The sequence below is a fragment of the Saccopteryx bilineata genome, chromosome 1, assembly GCF_036850765.1.
Source record: "Saccopteryx bilineata isolate mSacBil1 chromosome 1, mSacBil1_pri_phased_curated, whole genome shotgun sequence".
Classification (NCBI taxonomy): Eukaryota; Metazoa; Chordata; class Mammalia; order Chiroptera; family Emballonuridae; genus Saccopteryx; species Saccopteryx bilineata.
Window position 1 is genome coordinate 144,083,354 of NC_089490.1, and position 18,050 is coordinate 144,101,403.

At 49.2% G+C, this 18,050-nt stretch overlaps 3 protein-coding genes across 8 annotated transcripts; 2 read left to right on the top strand and 1 right to left on the bottom strand.

Moving 5' to 3' along the window:
* Positions 1 to 5: 5 nt before the first annotated feature.
* On the top strand, positions 6 to 2,858 carry THSD8 (thrombospondin type 1 domain containing 8). Of its 2 annotated transcripts, none has more exons than XM_066271796.1 (3): positions 6 to 337; positions 2,211 to 2,416; positions 2,654 to 2,789. In XM_066271796.1, the coding sequence occupies exons 1-2, from the start codon at positions 187 to 189 to the stop codon at positions 2,408 to 2,410; spliced, it is 351 nt and encodes a 116-aa protein (XP_066127893.1). In that variant the 5' UTR covers positions 6 to 186; the 3' UTR covers positions 2,411 to 2,416; positions 2,654 to 2,789. The 2 variants fall into 2 exon arrangements, with proteins under 2 accessions (XP_066127893.1, XP_066127884.1); XM_066271787.1 differs by having other exon boundaries at positions 12 to 337; positions 2,721 to 2,858.
* Positions 2,750 to 8,559, top strand: RNASEH2A (ribonuclease H2 subunit A). 3 transcript variants are annotated; one of them, XM_066271760.1, is made up of 8 exons: positions 2,750 to 2,888; positions 3,306 to 3,377; positions 3,488 to 3,614; positions 3,718 to 3,805; positions 6,211 to 6,348; positions 6,454 to 6,541; positions 8,150 to 8,273; positions 8,382 to 8,559. In XM_066271760.1, exons 2-8 carry the CDS (start codon positions 3,311 to 3,313, stop codon positions 8,515 to 8,517), a joined length of 768 nt encoding a protein of 255 aa, XP_066127857.1. In that variant the 5' UTR covers positions 2,750 to 2,888; positions 3,306 to 3,310; the 3' UTR covers positions 8,518 to 8,559. The 3 variants fall into 3 exon arrangements, with proteins under 3 accessions (XP_066127857.1, XP_066127841.1, XP_066127848.1); XM_066271744.1 differs by lacking the exon at positions 2,750 to 2,888 and adding an exon at positions 2,895 to 3,107; XM_066271751.1 differs by lacking the exon at positions 2,750 to 2,888 and adding an exon at positions 2,895 to 3,107 and having other exon boundaries at positions 8,209 to 8,273.
* Positions 8,560 to 12,669: 4,110 nt separating this feature from the next.
* Positions 12,670 to 16,400, bottom strand: RTBDN (retbindin). Of its 3 annotated transcripts, none has more exons than XM_066253315.1 (6): positions 16,279 to 16,400; positions 15,486 to 15,660; positions 14,538 to 14,604; positions 14,315 to 14,425; positions 13,698 to 13,791; positions 12,670 to 13,137 (listed from the first exon to the last, which is right to left on the bottom strand). In XM_066253315.1, the coding sequence occupies exons 2-6, from the start codon at positions 15,652 to 15,654 to the stop codon at positions 12,910 to 12,912; spliced, it is 669 nt and encodes a 222-aa protein (XP_066109412.1). In that variant the 5' UTR covers positions 15,655 to 15,660; positions 16,279 to 16,400; the 3' UTR covers positions 12,670 to 12,909. The 3 variants fall into 3 exon arrangements, with proteins under 3 accessions (XP_066109412.1, XP_066109410.1, XP_066109411.1); XM_066253313.1 differs by having other exon boundaries at positions 15,486 to 15,665; positions 16,279 to 16,397; XM_066253314.1 differs by lacking the exon at positions 16,279 to 16,400 and adding an exon at positions 16,098 to 16,272 and having other exon boundaries at positions 15,486 to 15,665.
* Between the last annotated feature and the right edge of the window lie 1,650 nt (positions 16,401 to 18,050).

The window sequence follows — 18,050 nt, forward strand, 5'->3', positions numbered from 1 at the left end:
GCGGCTGGATCCACTGCCGCCGTAGGAAAGGGGGAGCGAAGTCGGCCGGGTCCGCGCGCCGGCCCTCGGTTGGGGAAGACGCGCAACCGTGGGCCGCGCCCACTACGCCCACTGTGGGGCAGCGAGGCCCCACAGACCCGTGCAGGGCTCTGCCCCGGAGCGCGCTGGGGGCGGTTGGAGTCCAGCATGGCCCGGAGCCCAGCTGGGCTACTGCTGTCACATCTGATTTTCCTGTTGCTGGGGATCCCTGCCCTGGTCTCCCCCGACTACCATTACTTCGGCGATCAGGGCGAAGGCGACACGTGGGAGCAGTTAAGGCTGCAGTATCAGGAGAAAGGTAACTGCAGGCCGGGGGTGTGACGGTGCGGAAAGGTGCCCCATTGCCTCACTGGCCAGCTGGCTGCAAACAGATCCTCCTCCGTGTACTTAAGATCTCCACCCTGCTCCTCACTGGCACGTCCCTGGTGCTGGTCACTTTCCTCAGAGGCTCAGTTTTCTCATCTGTAAATTGAATTAAACTGCCTTTAAGCAGCTTACACGGAGGAGAGGCGGTGAGCAGGACCCAAGCAGACACACCCATAAACACATGGGTAGGTGAGAGAAGAGCAGAGATAGAAGACGACAGGTTTTTTTTTTTTCCTTCTTTTTTTCTTTTTTGACAGATAGAGTGGGACAAATAGGAAGGGAGAGAGATGAGAAGCATCAGTTCTTCATTGTGGCAGCTTAGTTGTTCATTGATTGCTCTCATATGTAACTTGAAGGGGGGGCTACAGCAGAGTGAGTGACCCCTTGCTCAAGCCAGTGACCTTTGGACTCAAGCCAGTGACCATGGGGTCATGTCTATGATCCTGTACTCAATCCAGTACCCCACACTCAAGCTAGTGAGCCCTGGCTCAAGCCAGCAACCTTGGAATTTGAAACCAGGTTTGAAACCTGGTTCCCTACTGGGTCCTCCACATCCCAGTCCAATACTCTTATCAACTGCACTACCACCTAGTCAGACAGGACTGGTCAACTTCTGAAGCCTGAGCAGGGCTGGATGAAGAAGATGGGTAACCAATGGAGCTGGCATGACAAGAAAGGCAAAAAATACAAAGATTTAGGGGAAAGAGAGGGAATAGCATATGCCAAGGCCAAAAGACCTGATGAAAGAATGAAATATGTCAGTGTTGTGTGATGGAGGCTTGGTAAGTCAGGGCCTGTCTCATTGAGGCTAGGGAGATGTCAGTAAAAGAACCCTGTAAAGGGGAGTGAGTAAGCGCTCAGTAAGTTGTAGTTGTTTTATTATTTTTTATTATTTCTTTTATTATTATTTGTATTTTTCTGAAGCTGGAAACGGGGAGGCAGTTGGACAGACTCCCGTATGTACCTGACCGGGATCCACCCGGCATGCCCACCAGGGGGCGGTGCTCTGCCCATCTGGGGTGTTGCTCTGTTGCATCCAGAGCCATTCTAGCACCTGAGGCAGAGGTCCTAAAAAGCCATCCTCAGTGCCCAGGCCAATTTTGCTCCAATGGAGCCTTGGCTGAGGGAGGGGAAGAGAGAGACAGAGAGGAAGGAGAGGGGGAGGGGTGGAGAAGCAGATGGGCGCTTCTCCTGTGTGCCCTGGCCGGGAATCAAACCCAGGACTCCTGCACGCCAGGCCGACGCTCTACCACTGAGCCAACCAGCCAGGGCCAAGTTGTGGTTGTTTTAAAAGTGATCAAATTCTAAAAAAAAAAAAAAAAAAAGTGATCAGATTCTTTGTTTTTGTTTTATAAGCTAGCACAGTGCCAAGGACTTTAAGTATCTTTATTATGCTAATTATATTTTTCAATTTACCACCTGACAGACCTGCTTGGTCAGGTGGCACTGTGCCCGCTGGACAGGCTTATGATCATGTCCCTGAAATGGGAGTCAGCTTCTGAGGGTGGGCATGAAGGGTGTTCTACCATAGTCCCATCTGGCACAGGTAGGAAATGTCAGTTTGCAGTCTCTCTGGGTCATTCACCAGATGTTTGAACTCAGAGAGGTGGCTTGCTTTTTCTTGATCTCAGTTTCACGACCTAGAAGTAATGGGAAGATAAACGAGATCATCTATGGCAGGGCACCTGGCACAGAGCACAGCGCTGCAAACATGAACTGTTGTTATTAGTGTCTTTAGCCGCCTCCTTCCCTACAGGAGGTCTTGGGGGTAGGTTCCCCCCCAACACATGGCCTTCCATTCCTAGACGCGGGGGACTCGATCTTTGGCCCGTGGGGAAAGTGGCGCTGTCTTTGTGACCTGGGCAAGCAGGAGCGCAGTCGCAAGGTGCTGGGCACAGCGCCGGACCCGGTGTTCATGGACCGCGAGAACCTGGTTCAGGTGCGACCCTGCCGGCAACGGGATTGTTCATCCTGCAAGCCTATCGACTGCTACTGGGGGCTCTGAGTCCGGGTGAGAGAAGGGGTGCAGAGAAAGCGGGCTGGGTGGTCTGGCAAGTCTCCAGGGTGGGTGGAAAGAAAGGGAGAGTGTGGTCAAGGCACATATGGGAGTTGATGCTTCCAGCTCCTCCCCCCCTTCTCTCTCTCTGTCTATCCTCTCTCTCTCCCTCTCCTTTCTAAAATGAATAAATAAAAAAATTACTTTCTTAATTTAAAATATTTAACTATTCATGTTATCCATTTTATATAGGCCCTGATTAGGCCGGTCCTCCAAGGTCCACCTCAGTTTCCCGTTTATTTTCTACTTTTCCTACCAGCCCCGCGGGCGAGGCTCTGGAGACCTCCGGGTGGAGTTTCGAAAGCGACCCTTCCCACCCGGGTTCTCAGAGCTCTGTGGTCGGCCCCCAGGAACTACAATTCCCAGGAAGCCACACGGCGTTGGCGTCTGCTGCGCAAACGTCAACGGCGGCAGCGGGAGCTTTAGGGTGAGTCCTGTGTGCTGATTGGTCGAGACCTAGAACCACTGAGGGGGTCTGCGGCAAACTCGCGCGGAGACCTACGCGGTGGCGGGAGCGGTATGGAACTCGGAGAGCTGGAGAGAGATAATACAGGCCGCTGTCGCCTGAACTCGCCTGTGCCCGCAGTGTGCCGCAAGGAGCCGTGCGTCCTGGGCGTCGATGAAGCGGGCCGGGGCCCGGTGCTGGGTGAGCCCTCAGGGCCGGGGTTGGGGCGGGACGCGATAAAGAAGATGCAAATTGCTGGATTGGGAGCCAGAATTGTACCGATTCGGTGTGGGAGGTGATAGTGATGATAGCCATGACACTGGTACCGGAAAAAATGGTGATGATGGAACAGGGATGGCGGCTTTCATCCGCTCACTGGTTGGATCCCCGCTTCCCCAGGCCCCATGGTCTACGCCATTTGTTATTGTCCCCTGTCTCGCCTGGGAGATCTGGAGGCCCTGAAAGTGGCAGGTGAGTCCTTGGCGGATGTCTGGGGAGGGTGCAGGGGCGGGTGTAAACTGGAGGGAGAGCAGGAATTGGAAGAACCAGCCTCTCCCCTTCTCTTTCAACACTTTTCCCAGACTCAAAGACCCTGTCGGAGAGCGAGCGGGACAAGCTGTTTGCGAAAATGGAGGAGGATGGGGACTTTGTGGGCTGGGCACTGGACGTGCTGTCTCCAAACCTCATCTCTACCAGCATGCTTGGGCGGTGAGGGATCCCTGGGAGGGACCAGGGTGGAGGGACAGCCAGCCTAGGCTGGAAGGGGTCGGTGGCTGGAATGGAGTTGACTGGTCTCTGTCCCCCACTGCAGAGTCAAATACAACCTGAACTCTCTGTCGCATGATACAGCCGCTGGGCTGGTGCAGTATGCGTTGGACCAGGACGTGAAAGTTGCTCAGGTGAGCTGTTGAGTTGCTCCGTTTGAACACCTCAGGGTAAAATGTGGGTAGGAGTGCACTGGGCGATTCAGTGTCAGAGATATCTGTAGTACCTTAGGAATATCTGTTGCTGCTGTTGACTTCTGCTTTTCCTACCCTAAATATGTGCCCTACTGAGGAGTATGGTTGGGGCTCACGCCTATCTCCATCTATTTCAGACTGAAATGCTCTGTGTCCAGAACAAATCCTACATCTGTCCACTTGTCCTAGCCCAGAGTACCCTCCAATCCTGGACACTGCCCCATTCTCTTCTTTGATTTCCCCACCTTCAGCCCCCTCCCCTACAATCTGCTCTCAATACAGCAGCAGCTGATAGTCATTTTTAAAAATGTAAATCTCGGCCTGACCTGTGATGGCGCAGTGGATAAAGCGTCGACCTGGAAATGCTGAGGTCGCGGGTTCAAAACCCTGGGCTTGCCTGGTCAAGGCACATATAGGAATTGATGCTTCCTGCTCCTCCCCCCCTTCTTTCTCTCTCTCCTTTCTAAAATGAATAAATTAAAAAAAAATCCTTACAAAAAATAAAAATGTAAATCAACATTTAATTTTTTTATCACAGTAGAAATTAAATCAGGAAAAATTAGTCAAAGGGAATGAGATTATATTACCAGAGAGAAACAGAAGTAAGTATGCCTCGAGTGCTCTGAGGCAAAGAACCAGCTGGTTTGAGAGAATGACATGGGCAAATACACTGTGGTAGGGAATGGGACAGGGGAGGCCTTGCTGAGGAGGTGGCTGAGAAACAAAACTGGAATGTGGAGCTGTGATGGAATACTGGAACAGACAAAGCCCTATGCTCGACTTCATGACCAAGTTAGGGAGGTGGGTGTTCAGCTAGTAAGCAAATACTAAAGGTGATTTCTGAGAACAATAATTGCTGTGGAGATCACTTTCCCTTTTGCCTTCCCTAACATTCTCTCAGCTCCAGCCATGGGGCCTCCTTACTGCTGCACAGCATACTAAACATGGTTCCACCTCAGGGCCTTTGCACTGGCTATTTCCTCTGCCCAGAACACTCCCAGATCTCCATACACATGGTACATTCATTCCTTTATTTTTTTTAGGCCTTTATTGAAATGTCACCACTTCAGAGGGACTTTCCCTGAACTTCCCATCTCTGTTTAAAATGAAATCCCCTTGCTTGGCCTGTCTTGTGGTGGCCCAGTGGATAGAGAGTCCATCTGGAAAGCTGAGGTTGTCAGTTCAAAGCCCCAGAGTGGCCAGTTAAGGTACATACAAGAAGCAACTACTATGAGTTAGTGCTTCGCTCTCCTTCCCCCTCTTCTCTCTCTCACCTCTCTAAAACCAATAAATAAAATCTTCACAAAGACAACCTAGTGCCCTGGCCAGTTGCTCAGTGGATAGAGCTTTGTCCTGGAGTGCTGAGGTCACCAGTTTGATATAGTATCGTTGGCTTGATTCCTTCATCGCCAACTCAACCCTGGGGTCAACAGCTCGATCTTGGGGCTGGCCAACTCAATTTCTGAGGTTGCTGGTTTAAGCCCTGGTCAGGGCATATATGAGAAGCAATCAGTGGCACAACTAAGTGTTACAACAGGTTGATGCTTTTTCCTCTCTCTTGTTCTCTGTCTCTTCCCCTGCCTCCTGCCCCCCTCCCCCACTTTCCTCTCTCTCAAAATAAATAAATAAAATGGAGGGGATATAGCAATGTTCAAGTATATGAACGTCCTGGGTTTGACTCCTGGTCAGGGCACATAGGAAAAGTGACCATCTACTTCTCTTTGACCTTCCCTTTTGAGATCTCCTTTTTCCCATCCTATAGCCAGTGGCTCGATTGGTTCAAGTGTGGCCCCGGGTGCTGAGGATAGCTTAGTTGGGCCCAGCTTCGGCACAGGTGCTAAAAATAGTTAGTGCTTGAGCATTGGCCCCCCACGGGGTTGCCAGGTGTATCCTGGTTGGGCACATGGGGGAGTCTGCCTCATTGTCTCCCCTCCTCTCGCCTATGAATGAATGAATGAATGAATGAAATGACAATCTCATCCAACTCTCCCCTATCCTTTATTATTTACCTTGTTTCTTGTCTGTGGTCCTCACTAGGGTATTCCCTCCATGAGAATGTGGATTTTTGTCTGGTGTATTCACTGCCATGTTCTCAGTATTAAATGCAGCGCATGTTATGCAGTAGGTGCTCAATAGATGTAGAATAGGTACAGCTTGATTGGGAAAGCTCCTTTAGGGGTCATGCTTGAGTTGAGACCCCTGAGAAAGATGCAGCCTGGGACAAGCTGAGAGAAGAGTATTTCAGGAAGCAGGAACAGCAAGGGCAAAAGCTGTGAGGCTGAATCATTTGCACAGTTGTTTGCCCTAGTGTTTGTTGAATGAATACATTTCTGTCACCACTGCAGGTATTTGTGGACACTGTGGGACTGCCAGAGACATACCAGGAGCGACTGCAGCAGCGTTTTCCTGGCATTGAGGTGACGGTCAAGGCCAAGGCAGATGCCCTGTACCCCGTGGTCAGTGCTGCCAGCATCTGCGCCAAGGTCAGCCCTTTGCTATCCATGACTGGCCCCCAGCATCTCTCTGGGTAGAGGTCAGGTGTGGCTGCCTCGAGGGAGGGAAATCCTAAGTGCCTTTCTTGTCCACAGGTGGCCCGTGACCAGGCTGTGAAGAACTGGCAGTTTCTGGAAAAACTACAGGACCTGGACACTGATTATGGCTCAGGCTACCCCAATGGTGAGCAGATGATTGGGCAGCTGTAGGAGCTGCCCTGAGCCAGTGATACTGGTGATCACTCTGACCAGGCGGGCCTGAGAGTGGGCCTGCTTACCCTGCTCCACAGTGGAAGAGGTGAGGCCCAGACTGGGAGCTCATGGCCCGTGTGCACCCTCCCTTCTCGATGCTGTCTCTGAAGCCTCAGTGAGGGACTGAGACTCATGGTGAGGTCACTGTGTCCAGTGGTTTCAGCTTCAATCTTTCATTTTTCTCCCCATTATGAGGCTTGGTTTTCTTATCTGAAGTAGAAGTGATTGTGCTCCCCTGACACATACAACAGAAACACACACACAGAGAGCAGATTTGAAGATTCAGTGGTTGGCTTCAATGAACCCCCTGGTCCTTCTGAGGCCTAGGAAATAACTGGCAGGTGGGTGGGGTGACACAGTCTATGATTGGAACTTAGATGAGGCCAAAGTCAGGAAACCAAGCCCAGGCCAAAAACACTTTGGCCAGCATTCAGTGCTTACTGAGTACCTGGTACATGCCCTGCAGCTCAGGGGATATAGCTGTGAGCAAGACAAACAAGGATTTCACTGTCCCCACTGAGCCCATGGTTATAACCTGATGGTTCACAAATGCAAATTTAACTGTTGTTCTTATGGGGTAAGGGAGATAGATGTCTCAGGAGCAGTCTTCTTTTTAAAAATTTAATCTAATTTCTGATTTATTTTTATTATTTTATTCTATTGATTGATTTTAGACAGAAGAAGGAAGGAAGAGAGAGAGAGAGAGAGAAGCATTCATTTGTTGTTCCACTTAGTTGTGCATTCATTGGTTACTTCCCCTATGTGCCCTGACTTGGGTTTGAGCCTGCAACCTTGGCATTTTGGGATGATGTTCTAAACAACTGAGCTAATCAGCTAGGGCAGAGGCAGTCTTCTTAAATTTTACCTTGAGCAACTGTTGGCCAGGTGAAGAATTGGAGGGGAAGTGACTGTTCAAAGGTCCTGAGGCAGGAAGATGTCTCAGACAGTGGGAGGTGCCTTAGGTACTCAAGAGTAGGCCTGAGCCTGACCAGGCGGTGGTGCAGTGAATAGAGTGTCGGACTGGGATGCAGAGGACCCAGGTTCGAGGCCCTGAGGTCACCAGCTTGAGCACGGGCTCATCTGGTTTAAGCAAGAAGCCCACTAGCTTGAACCCAAGGTCACTGGCTCGAGCAAGGGGTTACTCGGTCCGCTGAAGGCCTGCGGTCAAGACACATATGAGAAAGCAATCAATGAACAACTAAGGTGTTGCAATGCACAATGAAAAACTAATGATTGATGCTTCTCATCTCTCTCCGTTTCTGTCTGTCTGTCCCTACCTATCCTTCTCTCTGACTCACTCTCTGTCTCTGTAAAAAATAAATTAAAAAAAAATAACTGATGATTGATGCTTCTCATCTTTCTCCGTTCTTGTCTGTCTGTCCCCATCTGTCCCTCTCTCTGACTCTCTCTCTGTCTCTGTAAAAAAAAAAAAGAGTAGGCCTGAGATGAGGTGGTAGGGCATCAGCTGGCAGGCTGAGAAGCTAGGACTTTATAGCAGGGCTCAGGGGCTGCCATCATTACCCATCCCACCCTGTACTAGATCCTAAGACGAAAGCATGGTTGAAGAAGCATGTGGAGCCTGTGTTTGGCTTTCCCCAGTTTGTCCGGTTCAGTTGGCGCACGGCCCAGAATATCCTGGAGAAGGAAGCAGAAAGCATTATGTGGTGGGTGTCCCAGAAGTGCTGTGAGGAGGGAAGGAGGCTATGGCTCAGCCCTACCTGCGAAGGCCACCTCCCCACAAGGTAGACAGTGTCACCACCTCTCACCCACAGGGAGGACTTGCCAACAGCAGATCAGGAGGGACTAGGGAGGATCACATCCTATTTCAACGAAAGCTCCCGAATTCACTCCCATTTCCCTCACCGGTACTTCCAGGAACGTGGCCTACAGTCAGCCACCACTCTCTAGGAGCCAGCCTGTACCCCCTCTGATTAAAATTGCTTAAGGAAAGCCAAGTGTGGGGATTGTACTTTGTGGTGGAGGAGGATGGGAGTGTGTTCTGTGGCTGGACCCAGCTACTGACTTGCTGTTTAAACAAGGTGGGCCACTGTTTGATTGAATTTTTTTTAAAGATTAAAAAAAAATTTATTGATTGATTTTAGTGAGAGAAGAAGGGAGGGGAAGAGAGAGAGAGAGAGACAGGAATATAGATCTGTTCCTATATGTGCCCTGACCAGGGATCGAACCAGCAACTTCTGCTTTTTGGGACGATGCTCTAACCAACTGAACTATCCAACCAGGGCTAAAAGATTTTATTTATTGATTTTAAAGAGAAGAGAGAGAGAGAAAGGCTGGGGGGAGGGTTGGGAAGGATTTACTCATAGTTGCTTCTCCTATGTGCCCTAACTGGGCAAGCCCCGGGCTTCAAACTGGTGACCTCCTCATTCTAGGTCAATGCTTTATCTATTGTGTCACCACAGGTCATGTTGATAGATTTTGTTTTAAAATATGTTTATATGATACAGAATTAGGAAGGAACAGATTGAGAAGCACCTTGCCCCAGCTCACTGGTGGGCTTACCCGTTGTCTCAGTCTGTTTGGGATACAATAACCATATACCACAGATTGCGTGGCTTGTTAACAAGACATTTAGTACAGTTCTTAGAGGCTAGAAGTCCAACGTCAGGATATCTGCATGGTCATGTTCTGATAAGGGCTCTCTTCTGGGTTGCAGACTGCTGACTTCTCACTGTGTGCTCACATGGGAGCAGGGTGAGGAATCTGTAGGGTCCCTTTAATGGGGGCATTAACTCCATTCTTGAGGTCTTCACACTTGTGATCTAGTCACTTCCCAAATATTCTACCTCCTAATACCATCGTCTTTGGGGATAAGGATTTCAACATAGGAATTTGAGGGGGACACAAACATTCAGACCGTAACAGATGCCTCCTAGGTCCTTCCAGAGATAACCCACGTTACAAACATATGTACAAAAACATTCTTTTTTTTTTTTAATAAAGTTTGTTTGTTTGTTTGTTTGTTTATAGTCAGGGAGAGAGAGACAGACAGAAATATCAGTCTGTGCCCTGACCAGGGATCAAACTGGCAACTTCTGCACTTCTGGACAACACTCCAACCAACCAACCAAACTATCTGGCCAGGGCTTTTTGTTTCTTGAGAGAGAGAGATGAGAAGCATCAACTTGTAGTTGTGGCACTTTAGTTGTTCAGTGATTGCTTTCTCACACATGCTTTGATGGGGGTGGAGGGAGCCCCAGCAGAGCCAGTGACCTTGGGCTTCGAGCCAGCGACTTTTGGACTCAAGCAGCTATCATGGGGTTATGTCTATAATCTCACGTTCAAGCTGGTGACTCTGCGTTCAAGCCAGATGAGCCTGCGCTCAGTTGGTGACCTCAGGGTTTCAAAACTGAGTCCTCAATGTCCCATGTTGACACTCTATCCACTACACCACAGCCTGGCCAGGCTGGATACATTCTTTTTTTTTTTTTTTTTTTACATGGGAACAAAATGTACCAGAGAAAATGCACATTAATCTTTGTGCCACATATATCTTGGAGGTAATCCAAATGGGTATCTAAAGACCTTCCTTACTTGCTTTACAGATGAAGAGTCCTCTAGTGTGACTGTCCTATAGTTTGTTTAATGCCTCATTTTTGTGTGTATGATAGAGATAGAGACACAGAGAGGGACAGTCAGGAAGGGAGAGAGATGAGAAGCATCAGTTCTTCGTTGCGGCACCTTAGTTGTTCATTGATTGCTTTCTCATATGTGCCTTGATGGGGGGGCTACAGCAGACAGAGTGACCCCTTTTCAAGCCCTCAAGCTTAAGGTAGTGAGTCTTACTCAAACCAGATGAGCCCGCACTCAAGCCAGCAACCTTAGGGGTTTCAAACCTGGGTCCTCCGTGTCCCAGTCCAACGTTCTGTCCACAGCACCACCACCTGGTGAGGCTAATGCCTCATTTTTATTTCTACTTATTGATTTGAGAGAAACAGACTTATTCCACTTATTTATGCTCTCATTGGTTGACTCTTGTATCCGCTGTGACTAGGGATTGAATTTACAATCTTGGTATAGTGGGATGACACTCTAACCAACTGAGCTACCTGGCCAGGGCTGTAAAATGTCTCTTAATAGCCTTGAGTTATGGCTCAGCTTGCTGTTAAAACTGTATAGTAGGAAATAATGGGAATAAGCCATCATTTCTTGTATATAGCTCTGTAGGATAAGTTCCCAGAGGCTGGGTTGCTCGGTCAGAAAATCTATGTGTTTGAATCTAATTTGAAGAAATATTTTCAAAATTCCTTTCTGTGGAGGCTTGTGCCCAATGGCACTCCCACCAGCAACGTAAGTGAGCACTGAGGGCAGGGAATGAACCTGGTCTATTTCAGCAGTGCCTAGACACAAAAAGCATGCATCAATCCTTTTTTTTTTTTTTTTTTTTTTGCTTTTTAAAGTACTTTATTCATGAAAGACTAGTAAAGACAAATTAAAGTTTACATATTTGTACTATGGAGATGGGAGAAATCTCTTTAGTTAATAAATATGGATTATGTACACTATATAAAATGAAAAATAAATTAGAGGTGAGAATTCCACCTTGTCACTACAGGTATAAGAGTTCTTGGCATTTATCAGTCTTGCTCTATTGAACTAGAAGGGACTGCCTGACCAGGTGGTGGCGCAGTGGATAGAGCGTTGGACTGGGATGCAGAGGACCCAGGTTCGAGACCCCGAGGTTGCCAACTTGAGCGCGGGCTCATCTGGTTTGAGGAAAAGCCCACCAGCTTGAACCCAAGGTTGCTGGCTCCAGCAAGGGGTTACTCGGTCTGCTGAAGGCCCGCGGTCAAGGCACATATGAGAAAGCAATCAATGAACAACTAAGGTGTTGCAACGTGCAATGAAAAACTAATGATTGATGCTTCTCATCTCTCTCTGTTCCTGTCTGTCTGTCCCTGTCTATCCCTCTCTCTGACTCTCTCTGTCTCTGTAAAAAATAAATAATAATAATAGAACTAGAAGGGACTTTGTCCCTGTTTTATAGGTGAGGAGGAGGAGGATTAGTAGTACTGCTTACAACCCAAATCCTAAATCTGAGTCTGGTCCTTTGCCTTAAGGATTTGGAGAATGGGGAGGAAGGAAGGGAGCTTTTTCTTGGTGGCACACAGTGGAAGAATATATCATACCGCCTGACCAGGTGGTGGCGCAGTGGATAGAGCGTCGGACTGGGATGCGGAAGGACCCAGGTTCGAGACCCCGAGGTCGCCAGCTTGAGCACGGGCTCATCTGGCTTGAGCAAAAAAGCTCACCAGCTTGGACCCAAGGTCTCTGGCTCCGGCAAGGGGTTACTCGGTCTGCTGAAGGCCCGGGGTCAAGGCACATATGAGAAAGCAATCAATGAACAACTAAGAAGTCACAACGCACAACGAGAAACTAATGATTGATGCTTCTCATCTCTCTCTCTCCGTTCCTGTCTGTCTGTCCCTGTCTATCTCTGCCTATGTAAAAAAAAAAAACAAAAAAACAACAACAACGTATTTTTAAAAAAAAAAAAAAAAGAATATATTATACCTTCCACACTTGTCAGCCCTTCTTCTGACCCCAGCCCTCTCCCAATTCCTGACACCAGATTATTCCAAGTCACAAAAGGATTGCTCCAGAATACAGGCCATCATCATTTACACACTAGTGTGAATCAGTCCCTAACTCTAGGACCTGAGGATTAAAAATGGGCCTGACCCCGTGGTGTTAAGGTAGATGGAACGACAAGACTGGGATGCGGAGGACCCAGGGTGGAAACCCTGAGGTCGCCCACTTGAGTGGGGGCTCATTCCGCTTCCGCTTGAGCATGGACTCACCAGCTTGAGCTCGAGGTTGCTGGCTTGAACAAGAGGACACTCGTTCTGCTGTAGCCCCCTACCCCCATCACGGTACATATGAGGAAGCAATGAATGAACAACTAAAGTGACACAACGAAGAATGGATGCTTCTCCCTTCCTCTCTGTCCCGCTGACAAAAAAAAAAAAAAGAGAGAGAGAGAGAGAGAGATGCCTATCACTGGCAACTATTTCCTCGTTTCCCCAAGAAGCTGTCACATCATGAGCTCTAATTGGCGACTTTATTCTGGGGTTGGGGGGAAGAAGGAGACAGCTAGAGTTGGGATGTTTCTCTAATATTCTGGAGAGGGGCAATTCTCTGGGACTCCAGGTCCAGGTAGGAGGGATAGGGCTCTAGAAACTAGAAGGCAGAGGGGGGAGGAGTGGAGCTCTGAGTGTCTAGAAAGGCGGTCAGGGCTTGGGGACAAAGGGGTGCATCTCCCATCTTAAGACCAGGCGCCTCCTAGGGGCTGCGGCCGCTTCCGCTGCCACTCCCGCTGCCGGCAGTGTCCAGAATCCAGATGCGTGGATGGCGGGAGCGCCGGAAAATGGTTTCCCGGGCTCTCCGTCCCTGTCCAGGATGCGGAAGCACCGAGATGGAAATGTTGAGGCAGTGACCAGCTCCAGGAACTGCCACCGGCAGCGCATAACCCAAAGCCGAGCCGCAAAGGTCCATCCCGTCAGTGAAGGTCTGGGAGGAGAGGTGGAGTTAGGACCCTAATAGGCGGAGTGCAGATACCTTGGGGATGTGGCTGTCTGGTGTAGGCAGAGGGCGTTTTTAGGACCATTGCCTTGGGAAGGGGAAGGCTGGGAGTTACAATGATAGTAGTCGCCAGAGGAGAGGTCTTGGGGCAGGCAATTCTGGACTCAGGGTCCTCCTGGGAGTCTGGGAGAGGGGCCATAGAGTCGGCGGGGACTTGGGTGGGGCGAGTAGTCTTTACTGAGTCCTAAGGGGAAGGGGTGGGCTGGGGCCTGGGGAGGGTGATAGTGGGCCTCTGGAGCTTCAGACTGTGGATGGGCCTAGAGCAGAAACAGTTCCTGGGAAGAGCAAAATCGGACCCTGTGGGCCTTAGGGAGGCTACAGGTGTACGCATATGTATTCCATTATGGTGGTTGGACTGTAGAAGGGGGAAGAGTGGGAGCGGGGAACTTGGGATTGCCACTCTGAACTCTGGAGTCTAGGCAGGTTAAGACAGCACGTAGTAAGGGGAGGTGTCAGCCTCTTCCTCATTCTCTCTGTCTCATGCTCACCTGCCCGTAGGTACTGCAGCCAGGGTTGCAGAACTTTTGTAGGAGTGGGAGCCAATTCGGGCCGCAGGTAATATCACTTTTGCAGGTGGCAAACCTAGGGTTGGTATGTGGAAAGAAGGTGGGTAAAGGCTCTGCAGTTGCGTTCCAGTGGGATTCCTGCTATCCTAGGATCCGGAAGTGTTTGTCCCTCTCCCAGATCCAGGCCCTGCCTTTAGGGCCACGTCCCTACAAATCCCTCTCTCCGGATTTCACCCCATTTTATATTCTCCACACATACCCAGGGCTCTATCACCACTGGTCATATCCCTGCTCACCACAGACCATCTCCAAGCCAGCCCCTTACACTCTCAACCCTTTTAGCTTCTCTTTTCAATCAAGAGTCCTTGCCCCTTTATAAGAAAAAAAGACGGGTCTATAGGAGGCTACACCTCCATACAGCCAATCTTAAAAGCCCCTGTACTGGCTCCGCCCCTTTTGTCTAGTTTAAAAACTGTAAGGCCTTGGTCTTTACAACTTGGCTGAGTTGAAGGTAGGCTATGCCCCTTCAACCACTGGGATCTGCAAGCTGCAGGCCCCGCCCAAAACAGGCCTTTCCCCTCACACCCCGCCTCTCCAACCAAGCCTGGCAGAGCTCCGCGCAGAGCGGCTGTGTCTGGTGTATCCCCAATAGCAGGAAACGGAGGCGACTGCGGAGGGCAACTTCGAGGTGTTCCAGGAAGGATTTACACCTGAATATTGGGAGAGACAGGTCCGGATGGGTCAAGATGCGAAGGGCTCTGGCCCCTGGCTGGGGCAACTGGAGCAAAGAGCACAGGGAAACACTGGGGGAGCTGTACTTACTCAGGGCTGGGCTCCCCACAGCCTCCTGAGAGGATTACAGGATCCAGTGCCTGTGACGTGTCCATCTCTGAAGACAATGGAGAAGGAAACTCCTTTCAGTTGGGATCTTGGATCCTTGGGTAGGTTTTACCCCAATTATATAATTCCTCCCAAACATAAAACAAGACATCTTGAGGCACAATGCCTCTCAAGTAATAATAATAATTTATCATAATCAATTAATGATTTTTGGCCCTGGCAAATTGGCTCAGTGGTAGAGCGTTGGCCCAGTGTTTGGATATTCCGAGTTCAATTACTGGTCAGGGCACACAGGAAAAGTATCTATCTGCTTCTCTACCCCTCCTTCTCTCGCTTCTTTTTCTCTCTCCCTCACTTTGTCTTCCTCTTCTGCAGCCATAGCTCAACTGGAGCGAGTTGGCCCCGAACACTGAGGACAACTCCATGGCCTCTGCCTCAGGCACTAAGAAGAGCTCAGCAATGCCCCAGATGGGCAGAGCATTGCCCCCTAATGGGCTTGCAGAGTGGATTCCAGGCGGGGCACATGTGGGAGTCTGTCTCTGCCTCCCCTCTCCTCACTGAATAATAAAAAAAAATATTTATTTTTCTTGCCCCTGTTAATGTATAAGTTCTCAAATGCTCATATACACCCCTTTACAACACCTGTATGAAATAGGTCTATTATTTCTCCCCCTTATTAATGGCTCACATGAAGCCCAGAGAGGTTAAGTGACTTGCCCTGGGTTCCACAGATACAAAGTGGGGATGTAAACCCAGGCAGTCTTGATTCCAGAGCTCGTGCTCTTTAACCACCATTCTTCAGCACTAGCTCAGGCTGCCCACCATGGTCACCCTAAGCCCTTATTATAAATAATAATAATAAAAAAAATCTGGCATTGCTTTATGTGAGTTTTTGGGTGTTGAGGATTAGACGGGGTCTGGAGTGCTCACCTGCTAGATGCAGCTGTCCTGTGCCCAGATTGGCTGTCAGCCTATTGTGTCTCTGGGACCTAATGGGGAGTGGATGGCTCCCTTCACAGGCCCCTAGCAGGATCCATGCCAGGGTCAGTTGCAGGGCCCAGGCCAGGCCCCTAGGTTGAGTACGGTCCCTGCAGGCCATGTCCACCTGAGCTAAGAGTCAGATGGGTTATGGAGTGAGGTTTGGCCATCCTTTTCTGGGAGCTCAGGGTGGTGTTCTTTATGCATACCCAGGAGATGATGCCAGGCAGAGCAGAGAATGGGCAGTTGATGAGGCATTGGCCAAAGACCTTAAAATCCCAGGAGGTTACCAAGGACTGCCTCTGACCCAGGAGCCCCCTCTATCAGATTCATGTGCCCTCCATCTCTTCAGGCCCAAGTGTCCCTCAGTTTGACCATGCTGCCCCTCCCCCCTCACATCCAGCTGGACCTCCCACCCTTACCCCTCAGGCAACCCCCTCTGTCCTCAAAACTAAGGGGACATCCCCAGCTCTTTCAATGTCCATCTTCTGTCAAGTAATTCCTCCCTATCTTCTACCCAGCACCTCCCTCCGTCTCCATCCCCCTGGTTCCTCTCATGGTCACCTTCTTTCAGCCTTCAATCCGCTTAGGAGCTGCCACCCAGGACTAGGCCTTTGGAGCCAAGCTTGGCTATGGCAGGACTCGGGTTCTGCCACTGGGATCCAAAACCCCAGGGCAGAGGAAGCTAGGAGTCTGTAGAGACAAGACGATTCCCCTTCTACGCTCCCATGGGGCCGCTTCTCACCTGTTAGCCGGACTGGGGTCTGCGGCGCTGTTGAGACACTTCAGTGTTAAGTCCAGTAAACGGTGGGGCCAAAAGGGGCGTGGTTTGATGCAGGGGAGGTGTTTCCACCACCCCGCCCCCTGCTTCAGCTGACCAAAGGCTGGAGGACCTGGGACTAGTGTGCACACATACATCCTTGTGTTTGCCTTTATGTTGAGGTTGTGACTTAAACTCTGGCTATATATGAGTGGGTGTGTGTGTGTATCAGATGAGAGTGGTTTATGTGGCTGTGTGTGTTGTGTGTTAAATTTGTATGTTTGTTCTCTGCAGTTCATATGTGTCTCTTTGTTGTGTGGTTGTGAGTTGAAAATCTGGATAAGGAGGACTATATGTGTCCCAAGCCAAGTATGTCCAGGTGAGTAAGACTCAGATAATAAATGTGTGTGGGGTGTATTATCAGATTAGAATGGGTGTCCTGTGAAAATGTTGGATAAGTGAGTGGATAAAGTCAGTGAATAAAGGTTGTTGACCATAAAAGTTGACTATGAGTGAACAAGGGGGTGTTGTCATGTATAGAAAGGGTATGTCTGCATCTGAAATATGTGTGTATGTGTCCCTTTGTATTTTCTGTAAATGTGTGTCCCTTGAAAACATTTTCTCTATTTATTCATTCAACAAACATTTTTTTTACACTTTTAAATTTTTTATTTATTTTTAGAGAAGTCAGAGGGGTAGAGAGAGGGAGGGAGGAAGGGAGGGAAGAAAGGAGGGAGGCAGAGAGAGAGAGAAGGAGGAGGAGCAGGAAGCATCAACTCCCATATGTGCCTTGACCAGGCAAGCCAGGGGTTTCAAACCGGCGACCTCAGCATTCCAGGTCGACGTTTTATCCACTGCACCACGACAGTCATTCAACAAACATTTACTGAGCACCTGCTGTGTGTCAGATTTGGAGGATGCAGAAGCAACCAAGACACGAAAATCTCAATCCTCATAGACCTGACATTTTAGTAGGAGAGTCTGATAGAAGAAATAACCCTGCAGTTGGTATGTATGTGTTTGTGTGTCCATGTGTTGTTTTGGGAGGATAGTGTGTCTGTACACTGGATGAAAGTTTGTGTGTAGTTGAGCTTCCTTTGGGACTATATATGTGTGCTTATGTTTGTTGAATATTTTTATGTGTTGTTGTATGTGTTTGCATTTTCTAGGTATGAGTTTGCAGAGTGTGCATTTATATGTATTTTTGTGTATCTGTTTGCTGAGTATGTTTTGTGTGTTTGCACAGAATGTGTGTTCATGGAGTATGTGTGAGTATATGAACCTGTATTTGCTGAGCATGTATTGGTATGTTCATGTTTGTGTGAATGTTTGCAGAATGTAGGTGTACATGTGTTTTTGCCTGTGCTCATAGAGTTTATATGTGCTTTTGTGAGTGATGACCACTACCACAAACCTTTCTCCCTTTCTTCTCAGGCTAATGTAGTTTTTGTCTATTTTACTGCTCTACTTCTAGATCCCAAAACACTAACTTGCACACAGTAGATGTTCAATACGAGTCGAGTAAATGAACTAATTAGGAGGCACTGTCTCTGGACCCTTCTGTGGGTACCAATTGATGTCCTGGAGGCAGCCAAGACCTAGAGAACATAGCCTCCCCCTGGCCCATCTTGAGGTAGTCTAGGGTGCTCGCTAGTCTGATCTGTCCAGCCTGCGGTCTGTGCTTCCTGGGAACCATTCCTCTCCCCTGACCTCAGCCCCCAACACTGCGCGCATATTTCAGCACCGTGGACAAGAGC